The following is a 13,454-nucleotide window of genomic DNA, read 5'->3' on the forward strand; positions in this document are numbered from 1 at the left end:
AACATAAGGTGTAAATTCAAAAGCACATTTCCTAGTGATGTAGATTTTCACAGGGCTGTGGTGACTGGTGAAAATATCCAACCATTCTTCTCTTTTTAAACATGCTTTTCCTCTTGGGATGACAATTCTCTTCCAGGTGATGTAGCTGTGAAAATGTTGAATGTGACAGCGCCCACACCTCAGCAGTTACAGGCCTTCAAAAATGAAGTAGGAGTGCTCAGGTGAGCATTGTGTAAATTATTTTCCAGGGAATTAATGTACTTGTCATGATGTATTTACCAATTATTTATTGGCTTTGTAATTATTCCTGCTCCCTGAGCCCAGGAATTACCAAGCCTCAGTACTGAGCCCCCTTCTCTTTTTTCCGTGTTCTTTCTTCTTTGGATCTCTTCCATTCACATAAATTCATTTATCATTTCTACACAGATGAGTCCTCTCAATTCTAGATGTTTGGCTCTCATGAGCTCTTTTTTACATTCCAGACCTCCAGAACTCCCCCCCAGCCTGTTTTCTGGGACTCTCCACCTGATTAGATGTTCTTTAATCCAGACTCAGGACATCCCCCCGATTGAACACATTTTTCTTCTCCCCCCCCCCCATGTCTTCCAACTCTATTGATCCTTCTCTCACATTTTCTTAACATCCTACTCACCAACATAGTGCTCAGACTCTTTGGCCCCTCCTGTGCTCCACTATATCCACTTGGTTACAAGCCTTGTCCAGTCTGCCTCCACAGTACCTCATGTCATCCCATTTTCCATTCTCGTACCTCCCCACTCTCATCCATGTACCCCCTCATCCCTCCTCTGGACTCCTGGGCCATTTACCTGTCACCATCTTTCCCTTCTATAGTTCAGTCTTCACAGAGCCACCAGAAGAATCTTTCGAAAGCACAGGACCAACTACATCACTTCCATGCTGAAATTCACTGCTTTTCAGTTTGCTTTTAAGTTGTCTGCTGTATGTACTGCTAGTCTGATGCTTGGCTAGAGAGAAAGAATGAGGCAGTCGACCTCAAGGAGCTCCCATCTTCTGTAGAGCTCCCACATGCTCACAGCTAAATGTACAGCACGAGGTATAGGGAAAATGTACAAAGAAAATGCAGTGGGGGGTTAGGAAAACCACTTGAACCCAGCCCCAAAGTGAGGCAAGGACTCACAAAGTCGAGATGACAGAGGGGAGACTTCATGGAAGATGAAATGTCATGGGGGGAAACAACAGTTGGTGGAATCTAGAAGGTAGGAGACAGAGTCTTGTGTGATCAGCATGGAAAGTCAGGTTGGAGCTAGTAACAGGAGGGTTCCTGTTTTAACCAAGAGGCAGAAGAAATCAAGTAAAGCTCTCAGCAAAGTGATGATGTTGACATACTGCCAGTCCAGGGCATGAGAGAGGTTTGAATAAATAAATGTAATTCTTAGTCTGTAACAGACAAATGACTGGGCCGGTTTTATGGTGCAGATAAAGGCCCAAACTGTCAGTGCCCTCAAGAAACTTCCATCCTCATGGGGAAACAATATTTAAATAGCAGGGTAAATACCAGAGAAGACAGTCCTACACCTGTAAGACCAGGGAGAGCCTTCCACAGAAGATGATTGGAGCTGAGTCTTGACAGGAGCCAAGGATTCTAAGAAGGGAAACATTCCTGGCTTGGAGGACAGCCAGCGAAAATGTATAGTCAGGAGGGAGAGTCTTTTTGAGAAACATCTAGTGCCATGAGATGGTAGAGTGTATGGAAGGAAGCAAGGTAGGAAAAAACTGGAAAGGTATGAAGGGCCTGGATTAGGAATGACATTAAAAGCCATAGAGAGATGTACTTTCTAGGAATTTAACTGAAAAACCACCAAGAAAGAGGATAGTAGCTTGAGGAACAATCTGGGTAAGTTAAGGTTGTTTATAGATGTGGTTGATCTGAGCATGTTTTAGGTTTAGGAAATAAGCCAATGGAGAAAGAATTTGAAAACTGGGAAATAGAGAAGCTCTGCAAGAGGTGATCTCTGGAGGAAGGGCACAAGTAGAGGGGCTGCTGCTGTTAGACTTCTGTTTCCTCCAGCAGACACTTTGTTGTGAGGTCCTGGGCAAGGTTTGAACCTTCTCTTCTCCTCACTACTTGTGTGGCCTTGTGCAACTCATTAAGCCTGGTTTGAGGGGGATGAGCTCACAGACCCATGAACTTGTGAGCCATTTTGTATTCTTCTAGCTAAAATGGGACAATTAGCCATCCCCAAGAACTCAGCTTTCCAGCTGCCTTCCTACATTTACAGAAGCCTTCCCCAGATTACTCATTCCTCAATAATGCCATTCAGAATCCTCCTCTTCCTTCAAGACTTAGCTCAAGGTCTACCTTTTTTGAAGCTTTCCTTTATTTCCATCAGTTATATAAATGCTTTCCTCCCTCTTCCCATAATACCAGAATTCTTTTATCTTTTCTTCTCCTTTGTCACTCCCTATCATTGATTATATTTATCACTGTTTATGATATTTCCTCACAGTAGAATATAGCCTTCATGAGGGGAAAAAGTCTTTTAGTTTTTTCTTTGTATCCTCAGTACCTGCCTGGTGTAGTGCATTGCACATTGAAAGTATTTAATCAGCATTTTATCTAATTGAGTTGAATTTTCAGTCTAGCAGAAAATAAAGAAACAGAAATGTTCTTTTGAATAGATTTCATATTCAACCATTTTTCCTCCCAGAAATATCAGCAAAATGATGAATACTACAAAAGTGTCCAGGTAACAGGAAGTTGTCTACAAGTTAGACATATTTTGAATGTCATATTCAGATCTGCACATCACATTTTGAGAGGGTCAGTGACAAACCGTAGTATATATACAGGGAAGGGAAACTGTAATTCAGAGGTACAGAAATTATGGCCAGTAAGAGTTGTTGGAAAAACTAGGAGTGTCTAACCTAGCGAAAAGAAGGAAAAGGTGTAATAGTTTCATGAAATAACAAGTCCTCTTAAACTGTTTTACACCAAAAATTCAGATGTTACTTTGAAGTACCGAAGTACCGATCTTTCTTGATATCCCCAATTTTAATGTGCTTCCTATCAGAAATAGTGTTTTGTATTTATTTCTTTCTGTGTGTGTTGTTCTCCTCTTCTGTCTACCATCCACACTGACCCTGGGGAATGTAAGCTCTTTGAAGCCAGGACTAGTGTGTTTTTATCTTGGTAGTACTAATAGAGGTTCAGTAAATGCTTTTTGACTTGAATTGAATTGTTCTCTTTTCAGGAAAACACGACATGTGAACATCCTCCTCTTTATGGGCTATTCAACAAAACCACAGTTGGCCATTGTGACTCAGTGGTGTGAAGGCTCCAGTTTATATCACCATCTACATATCATTGAGACCAAATTTGAGATGATCAAGCTCATAGATATTGCACGGCAAACAGCACAAGGAATGGAGTAAGTAGTTCTCTGTTGAAACTCTTTGAATTCAAAAATAAGCTCAGGTTTGCATGAAAGTATACAGTACTTAAAATTCTTAAGTATTTTAAATTGTTTTGATAATGTTATCCTTTCAAACAAATTTTTCTTTATTTTCTTTGATGCAGGTCTTCTATTACAAATATTTACTTACAAGGGTGCCCCATCCTTAACAAAGATTTTAAAAGGAACAGAGAGAAAGGGGAAACTAGAGCAAAGTCAACCAAACATCAACTGTGTATGATATTATATGCAACATTCCATACTATAGTTCCCAACCTCCACAATGAAGAGAAGGAAGTAAATTTTTTCCACTCTACTCTAGGGTCAAACTTGGCCATTTTGAATTGTTGTTTACATAAAAACCAGTTTTTCTAAGTATACATAATGTCTTGCTTCAGAATATGTCAATTAATAAAAAAGCTAAAACATTAATCTCTACCCTGGTAATGTAGCTATTTCAAGTTGTTCAGATCCATTGATTTTTACTTAGCTAATTGAAAAGTTTTCAGAAACTATTGGAAGAATAACATAGGAAGCTGTCATAATCCAAAAGATTATGTTTATTTTTAAAATTAAATAACAGCTTAAAAATCAAAGGGTTGAATTAAACGGCTATTTTAAAACCAAGAATTTAAATGAGAAGTCTTAAATAAGCCAAAGTATAATACCTTTGGAGCTATAGAAAGGTGATTGGAGAAGTATATCAATATGTTTTTAAATTAGGATAACAGTGTGTTTACATACCAGGTTGAGTCAAAGTATCTTTGATAATGGGTCAACCATCATTAAAGCCTGAATGCTGTGCAGAATCTCATTTCATTGTACAATAATAGCCAGTTGGCTTGAAATATGGTAATTATACAATAATGGTACTTGTGAACTATGATTACAAAGAATTTTCTTAGGTTTTCTTAGGTTTCCTTTTAATGAGATTTAAGTCTGAGATGTCTCGCCTTGACTTTCCTAAATTGGGTTTTTATGTTTTCAGTATAACATCTTCATTGCATTAGCTGTAGTTTTTATGGTGAGACTTTAGTCACCAAAGCTGTTTTATTGCATTTCATCATATCACCTCTAGTAGATTTTTGATTATTCAAAGAGCCCACTGTTAAATAACAACAAGATCTGATGAGTTTTATTATCTGCACCAGAGCCTTGTTTCTTGAATCTATTTATTTCTAAGTGATTCTTCGAGTCACCTTCTCCTTTTCAACTCCTGCCCTGATACTTGGGGACTTAAAGCTGCACATTAATGTTCCCTCAAACTGGTCACCAACCTCTTCAACTTCTTTGACCTTTATCATCTTTGTCTCAGCAACACATGGCCCTGAGATTTAAATCTCAACATCATCTCCTCCATGTGTCATCTCCATGATCTTCAACTCTGAACCACCTCTCTGATCCTAACCTTCTACCTTACTCTTGCTGACAACTTGAGGACCTTACATTCTTCCCTGTTCTCTTGATCCATCACCTCCAATTTGACTTCACTTTCTAGCCTACGTTGTCGGTCTTGTAACTCTATTCCCAAATGATCCCAGTTGAGCTGTTCCCTCTTCATTTGTCCCCATTCTCATTAACCTCTACATCTATGTAATATCAACTTTCATGTACTATCATACCCTTCCCTCGCCTTGAAAAACTTTGTCTTCCTCTCAGTATGTTAAAATCCCACTCTTCATATGTAAGAACTCTGATCCAAACATAGGATGACCAGGCACAATGCCAGAGGACTCATGAGAAACCTTGGTACATATCTCTTGTCAGGAGTGATGGTTTCAAAGTACAGAATTAAACATATATTTGGGAACATGGCATGGATTGGTTTTTCTTACCTAAACTTATTTGTTGCTAGAATTGTGTTTTTATTATTTATTATTTGAGTCAAAGAGAACTAGTAATAACATTGACACAAAGAAATGATCTTTGAAGCATTTTTTTAGGAAATGCAGAAGGAATCACAAATAGGCAAGCTTTGACTTTATTTTTTTATACATAAAAAGATATATGTAATAGATAATGATGATTTCATTTGTGATCTGTTTTTTCTTTTTTTTTAAGTGGAAAGGCCAGAGGGTGTGATTGGTATTCATTAAATTAAGAATTTCTAAAAAATATTTCTCCATATGGACTCTTTGAGGGGAAGGAGTAAATCTTATCCTTTTATTCCCATTTACCTTTCCTCTCCTTACTCCCTTCTCCCTAATTCTTAAAGCAGTACTTTATATCTAGAAATTACTCAAAAGATTATTGTCAACTTGACAACTGACCTACAAAGTTTGAGTTCCAAGTTTTCTCACATTCAAGGGTCACTATGACCTAGCCCCATACTACCTTTTCAGTATTTACAGTCATAGTTAGATTTCCCCAAACTAGGGCATTTCTTTCTACATGCTGTTTCCATAATAATTATAGGTTCTGTTCTTAAAAGGAATTGATTTTCTAAATATTAAAATTTAAAAAATCCTTAGTCTTAGACTAGCAGACTATAAACACTTAAGTGCCTTTTGATTTCATCATTTAAAAACTAAAAAATAAAACAACCTTACTTAGCCTACCTATTAATATTATTAACATGAAGTTGTTTATCAGCACTGGGTTAGGATTCAGAATATCTCATGTCATCCATGCCACAGATGACCTTAGGAAGGTCACTTAGCTGTGCTGAGCCTAAGTAATCTCTTAGGTCCCTTTCAGCCCTGAAATCTTAAAATTATATGAAGGGTTCTTATCACATGGTAAAAATGGATCTAATTCTGAATTCCTCTAAGTTTTCAAGGGAATTTTACATCAAAGTTCAGATAAATAACCTACTATACTGATTAGATTCCAAGTCATAGCATTTATATTGCTGGCTAAAACTACCCAAAAAAATTCTTGCTATACACTGTCAGAAGATTTATCTTGAGTAGTTTCATATAGTTCTAGTTATAGAAATGATAAGATTCAGAAAGTCAGTCCAGCTGAACAAAATTTATTAAATATCCCTAATATATAGCAGAGTATTCAAATACAAAATAGTTATTATTGACAAGGAGCTTTTATTTTAGATTAGTATTTATCAGGCTTAAACAGCAAAATTGAAAAGTAACATTTTAATGGAAGGGAAAAAAGATTCAGAACTTAAAAGTTGACCCCCAAAAATGGAAAGAATAGTCAGGAGGATATTGAGAAGTCTCCTTATCTTTGAAGGAACGGTAAAGGTTAGAGCTTTGTGACCGATACAAAGCAATACAAAGGGATACAAAGCAACTATGATTTGTCCCTATAAAATAAATGCTAAGGGGCAGCTAGGTGGCGCAGTGGATAGAGCACCGGTCCTGGAGTCAGGAGTACCTGAGTTCAAATCTGTCCTCAGACACTTGATAATTACCTAGCTGTGTGGCCTTGGGCAAGTCACTTTAACCCCATTGCCTTGCAAAAAACTAAAAACAAAAACATAAAATAAATGCTAAGTGATAAGGATGGAGGCCAGTTCAGAGACGAAGAAGGTATATTTTATGGTGAAAGAAAGGTGAAGCATTATCTAGACATCTTCTGTCAGTAATCCAGTATTGTTTGCCAGTCATATTCTTGATTTAGATAAATGTCTTAGTTATCCATTTGATAGAACTAAAAGTAAATCCTGATTGAAAAGGTGAGAGAATGGGAAACACAAAAGAAGTATCCCCCATTCAGGTGAATTCAGCACACCTTTATTATGTGCCAAAGTACTCTTCTAAATCCTTGAGATAAAAAACAGGCCTCCAAGAAGCTTAGGTTGTCCTGGGGAATATACAGCATTGACAATACAAGTAAGTTAGCATAAGATCATCTGAGGAATCAGGAGAGAGTTTATCCCATAGGAGGTGATAGCTAATTTGAGTCTTGAAGCAGACTAAGGGTTCTATGAGGTTGGGATCAGGAATAAGTATATTTGATCCATTCAGGTGGCATGTGGCAAATGAAATGCTTAATTTGTGAAGCAGGAAGAATGTCATTTTGGCTAGAGCATTGAATACATGAATGCAAAGGAATAGGAAACTTGTCTAGAAATAGACCAGACTGAGGTAATTGCTAAGCTGAGAGGTTTGTTATTTTGTTTTTTTCCTAGAGACTGTAGGAACCAAAGATCCTTGAGAAAGAGAGATGCATGATGAGATCTACTTCTGCTTTAGAAAAAATTTCTCAGCAGCTATACAAGAGATAGATTAGATATCAGGGAGACTTGAAGGAGATATCATTAGAAAGCTTTTTTTATAATAATATTTTATTATTTTCAGTTACATATAAAGCTAGTTTTCAACATTCATTCTTATAAATTTTGAGTTCCAAATTTTTCTCTTTCCCTCCTCCCTTCCTAAGATAGCAAGCAATCTTATACAGTTTATGCATATATGACCATGTTAAACATATTTCCATAATGGTTCTGTTGTGAAAGAAAATTTAGAACAGGAGAAAAACCATGAGAAAGAAAAAATTTAATTTTAAAAAGTGAAAATACAATGCTTTGATCTGCATTCAGACGTCATAGTTTCTCTGAATGTGGATAGCATTTTAGTAGCTTTTTTAGAGTTGATTTAGGAAAAGAGACAGAAATGAAAAGTCAAATAAGAGGAGAGCTAGGGGAAAGCATTATCAATTAGAAGTTTAGGAAGGAGGGAGAGAACTGTTAGTAGTGGTAAAAGCTGTAGAGACGGTGAGGACTTAGAAAAAGGGTTAGCAAATAAGCGATTATGAGTAACCTGGGAGAGAACAGATAAAATCAAGTGAGGGTTTGGTAGTCAAATTTCTGCAGGGTTGCGAATTAAAGACAATGGAAGCAGTGTGGAAATCATGAGGACAAATAGCTCTTTCTAAGAGTAGCTGTTAAAGGAAGAAAGATAAAGCATAATAGTTAGGTATGAATATACTTAAATCTCTCTCCAGGAAAAAGTCTTCACTTGACTCTGATATCCCCCTTAAGCTACTGTAATAGGTATTCTTGACTGTGGCCAAAAGACAATGAAGGAATCTGTGACCTGCAGGATCATCAGAGTTGAAAAAGCTAATGAACTAAGAAGCCCAGCTGTTTGTTTGATTGATAACAAATATGTATATTGAAATATCCATGTGGGAACAAAGCTTGGAAAGAAAAGGACCGTAGATACTAAACTCCTTAAGAAGATAGGAATAGACTGGGTGGAATTGTGAAGGGAGGGGTAGGATTGTCCACTTTTGCTCTCAGTCCTTAAAACCCCAGGTCGGGGCATCCCACTTTCACATGGCCAGACACCTGGCTCCTGAATATTTCTCGCCACCCCCTGGCTGGAGCAGGGCAGGAGAATCAAAGCCTATGTGGAATTGGCCAGGCTTCCAAGGCCCACCCAGAGGGATTGGAACTGGACCGGGGCCCGACGGGTGGGGAATGGCTCCATGTTATTTGTATGATATGTGGTGAGTGAGTATCTGCTGTGAACCTCAGCCCAACGTGGGAGTGATGGCTCCACCTGTGCAGGAGATTGCTGCAGCGGATGGCGACGCAGGACCTGGGCTTGAGAGCCCTTCCCAGGGCAGCTCCCCAGAGCCCCGCGCTGCTGCTGGAGTCTCCAAGATTGAGCCAGCGGAGAGTGGAGACGAGCTGTTACAGGAGACCCTTCCCCAAAGGAACTGGAGCATTTTGCCAAGGAGCTAAAGTGGAAGAGGATCACTCTGGGTTATACCCAGGATGATATGGGCATCACCTTGGGGGCATTCTTTGGGAAGGTTTTTAGCCAGACAGCTGTCTGTCATTTTGAGGCCCTACAACTTAGCTTCAAGAACATGTGTAAGCTGCGACCTCTGCTACAGAAGTGGCTAGAAGCAGCTGATGACAATGACCACCTTCAGGAGATGTGCAAGGCTGAGACAGTCCTTCAACAAGCCAAAAAGAGGAAACACACAAGCATTGAGAATGGAGTTCGGGGAAGCTTGGAGAACATGTTTCTCCAGTGTCCCAAACCCACACTTCAGCAGATTAGCAATATTGCCAAGCAGCTGGGCCTTGACAAAGATGTTCCAGTTTGGTTTTGTAACTGGCACCAGAAGGGCAAGGGAAGCAACAGCAATTCACCCCAAGAGGATTTTGAGGCAACTGGCTCCTTCCCTGGGGGACCTATGCCTTTTCCCCTACCTCCAGGCCCTCCTTTCAGTCATCCCAGCTACAGGGCCCCTCATTTCACTACTCTTTATTCCCCAGCTCCTTTCACAGAGGGGGATGCATTTCCCCTCTCCCTGATACCCCCTCTGGGCTCTAACATGCATTCAAGCTGAAGAGCTAGTCCATCCTTGGACAGAGAAGGTGAGAGAATAGAGATGAGGAGCCCAACAAAATATTATGAGGTCTGGGAGTTGGTCAGTTGAGTTCTCTATATCCTAGGAGTATTTAGGAACAGAAGAATGAGATCAATATTTCAGAGATTCATAAACAGATTTTTGAGGGGGAATGGGTGGGAGGGAAGTTGGAAAATTTGTTTATTAGTTCCATGTCTTTTATCTCCCAACTCTTAAATAAAACAATCTTAAGCAAGTCAAAAAAAAAAGATAGGAATAATCAAAAAGGTAAAAGACAGGAAAAAGACCTATATGTACAAAAATATAGCAGCTTTTTTAGTGGTGACAAAGAATTAGAAATTGAGGAGTTGTTCATCAATTGAGGAATGGCTGAACAAGTGATTGTAATAGAATACTTTTGTTCTATAAGAAATGACAAGCAAAATGCTCTCAGAATAAATCTTGGAAAGACTTACATAAACGGATGCAAAGTGAAATGAGCAGAAACAGTAGAAATTGTACATAGTAGCAGCAATATTGTGTGATGATCAAATGTGAGTAAGTTAGCTATTCTCAACAATCCAAGGAAATGCTGAAGCACTTACAATGCAGATCAAAAATACTTTTTCCTTTACTTTTTTTTGGGGTGGGGGGAGAAATCTGTTTTCTTTCTCAGCATAACTTACATGGAAATATGTTTTGCATGGCTACACATGTATATAACCTATGTCAAATTGCCTTCTCAATAGAGGGGAGAGGGAAAGGAGAAAGAATTTCAAACCAAAATTTGAAAAAAAATTCAAAAGAATTAAAATTGTTTTTACATGTAATTGGGGGGGATATTAAATTATTTTTTTTAAAAAGAAAAGAAAATAGCGGAAATGGTTTGGTGGCCAAGAGATAACTACAACTAGGACCTGGATAGTATTGATATAGTTGAATGCAACAAACCTCCATGGAAAAGACATTGCTGAGAGAGAGAAGCTGAGAAAACTACTTTAGGTCTGTAAAAACACTGAAGACCAAGGAGATACTGTTTTTCCTCTGGCCTAGTGGGTCAAGAGACTTGAAAGAAATACTCAAGTAGGGGTCTAAGGGAAATCAGGTTTCTATGAATGAAAGAAGAGTCTTAGAGAACTGAAGTAAAACAAAATGTGTTGATTAAAAACATGGGAGGTTTCAGTAGGTAATAGTAGTTTGGGAGGGAAGATCAGAATAGGGACTCAGAGTTAGGACTGAGGTAGCTGAGGGGCTACCTATCTGAGAGAGAAGGGGATGTAGAGGGTCGGGATTTTCATGTAGGCATCTGGCAATTCTGAATCCTAGTGATTATGAGAGGACAATGTATTGTGCAGCCATTTGATAGAGTGTGTAATCCCTTTTGGTAGCCATTGGGACCTATGTCAGGTCACTCCTAAAAAAACAGCATCTGGATATATAGCTAATGAACAGGTCCCCAAGGACTTGACTCAACTCATATTTAGTGATAGCATAACATAATTATCCTCAATACAAGGGACCTGAGTTTGGAGGCATTTTGAGTTATTACTTGAAGCTAGTAATAGATATTATTATCCTATTTCCCATCATGTCTAGCATCTGTCTTCTAAAATAGGGGACTTAAAATAGAAATAACCAATTTTTGGAATAAGATAGCAAGATCCGGTTACCTTGCTGTAACTTTGGGACCAGCTGAGCTGATATTATAGGGTAGAACTAAAACCCACTGACTTACCTTGGCTATCATAACTCTCAAAAGCTTCTCAATCCCCCACTAAGTTCTTTTATTTTTTATGTCCAAGTTTCATTCATTCAACAACTCTTTAATCACTGTACTATAAAAAAAACATTATATTATAGTAGGGGCTGAGAAAGATACCTGAATAATTGATGTGGTCCTTAACTTCATGGAGCTTATATAATCCAGACCCACAATCAGCACGTAGAGTTTTCTACTCTCCTCAGTAGTATTAACTAATTCATTCTCCCTCTCTCCCTTGTGGACTTTTTGAAAAATGACTGGTCAAGATCAAGGGTAGAGTCTGTGGCCATGGAGCTGTGAGCTTTGTATCCCTTACTTTGTATTGGCAAGATGCATAACCAGAATGTCAGAGTGGAGAGAAAGTTGGCCTCACCCTTGGAAAGACACAGGGTCATGGCTGTGAAACCCTGGTTAAGTCCCTTTTTAGTCCCCAAGGCAGCTCTAGGGCTAGACTCTGTCAGCCAGGTGTCTGCCAGTGTGTGCTCCAGGGACAGAGTTGGGTGACCCTGGCCCAGTCACTTCATTTCCATCTGCCTGGTGTTTCTCAACTCTAAGGTACTAGTATCTACCTCCCAGAAATAATAGTTGTAAATCGAGCACAGGGCCTGGCAAGAGAGTAAGAGCTTTATAAATATTTGTTCCCTCCCTTTCCCCTTCTAACATTGATTTCCTCATCTGTAAAATGAATATAATAACATCTGCCCCACAGATGTGAAGGTCAAATGATAATAAATGTAAAACTTTGCAAACCTCAAAATGTTAAAGAGCTTATTATTATAAATATGATACAATTATGGGATATATAATGTTAAGAAACATTTTTCAGTTAAGAATCTTAATGTGATTAGTTAAGAATTTATAATTGGATGCTGAATTGTAGATTTTTTTTATTCTTAAAACATCTACTGAAAAATTTGTAACATTAAAGAAGAGGAAGTATGAGAGTGTGTGTGTGTGTGCATGTGTGTGTGCATGTGCATGTGTTCACTGGTTTTGGCGCAACCCATGAGAAATTCTCTCTCCCACCAGTAAAGATCATCAGCTTAGAGAAACTTAAAAAGAGTTGCCTGGGAGAGGGCAGAGCCAAGATGACGGTGGGAATGCAGCATTTCCCAGGAACTCCAACCCCGCCCCACCTCAAAAAAAACAAAGGATGGCTCTAGCCAAAATTTAGAGCAGCAGAACCCACAGAAAGACTGAGTGATACATTTTCCCAGTCCAAGATAACTTAGAAGTTCTTCAGGAAAGGTGTGTTTCACCAGGACTGGGGGTTGGAAAAAAAGGCCAAGGCACAGTCCAGCCCAGCCCAGCCCCGAGATCACCAGCAACAGTTTGAAGGGGTGGTGAGAGAACTCTGCTGCACCTGAGGAGCACAGGCTGCAGAATCTGCAGTGAGAATCAGGAGAAAGCAGCCTTCACCCCCAGAGATGGTAAGGGAAGTCTGCAGAGATTTCTCTGCTCTCCCAGGGATGGAACTCTGCTGTTTGCCTACACTCAGATATTGCAGTTTGGACTTCCATAGTAAATAATCAAGCTGGACCCCTCCTTATAGCCCCAGGGCAGAGGGAAGTGGGGGGGCATCTACATATCAAAGCACAGGCTAGAGAGCATAAGACCTTGGAGGAATAAAGGTCCCAGTGGGGTATTCCCCCCAAAAAAATAACAACCCCAAAGCCTTAGTGCTGTAAATTAGTCTTGGGCTGAGGAAATGAGTAAAGGACAGAAAAAGAAGAATCTGACCATAGAGAATTACTTTAGTCCCATGGAAGATCAAAATACATACTCAGATGATGACAGAAGCGAAGCTTCTGGATCCAAAATCTCCAAGAGAAATAGAAAATGGGCTCAGACTATGGATGAGCTCAAAAAAGACTTTGAAAAGCAATTAAGGGAGGTAGAGGGAAAATTGGGAGGAGAAATGAGAGCGATGCAGAAAAATTATTAAAACCAAATCAAAAGCTTGGTGAAAGATATACAAAAAAATACTG

The 13,454-nt window shown here is 39.0% G+C and overlaps 1 protein-coding gene, 1 long non-coding RNA gene and 1 pseudogene across 7 annotated transcripts in view; 2 read left to right on the top strand and 1 right to left on the bottom strand.

Moving 5' to 3' along the window:
- The window catches only part of BRAF (B-Raf proto-oncogene, serine/threonine kinase), a 190,450-nt gene that overhangs the window by 149,972 nt on the left and 27,024 nt on the right, over positions 1–13,454 (top strand). For 4 of the 5 annotated variants that reach the window (XM_074193547.1, XM_074193545.1, XM_074193548.1 and 1 more), the window contains 2 exons: positions 137–221; positions 3,234–3,410. In XM_074193547.1, the coding sequence (XP_074049648.1) occupies positions 137–221; positions 3,234–3,410 (262 nt within the window). Of the gene's footprint in view, positions 1–136; positions 222–3,233; positions 3,411–3,559; positions 3,810–13,454 lie in introns of those variants that run through there. The other variant, XM_074193549.1, reaches the window with a different exon arrangement.
- LOC141492860 (uncharacterized) overlaps positions 1–13,454 on the bottom strand; it is a 147,886-nt gene that overhangs the window by 114,794 nt on the left and 19,638 nt on the right. The window lies entirely within an intron of this gene.
- On the top strand, positions 8,677–9,831 carry LOC141492857 (POU domain, class 5, transcription factor 1 pseudogene; annotated as a pseudogene).

The sequence above is a fragment of the Macrotis lagotis genome, chromosome 7, assembly GCF_037893015.1.
Source record: "Macrotis lagotis isolate mMagLag1 chromosome 7, bilby.v1.9.chrom.fasta, whole genome shotgun sequence".
NCBI classification, from domain to species: Eukaryota; Metazoa; Chordata; class Mammalia; order Peramelemorphia; family Peramelidae; genus Macrotis; species Macrotis lagotis.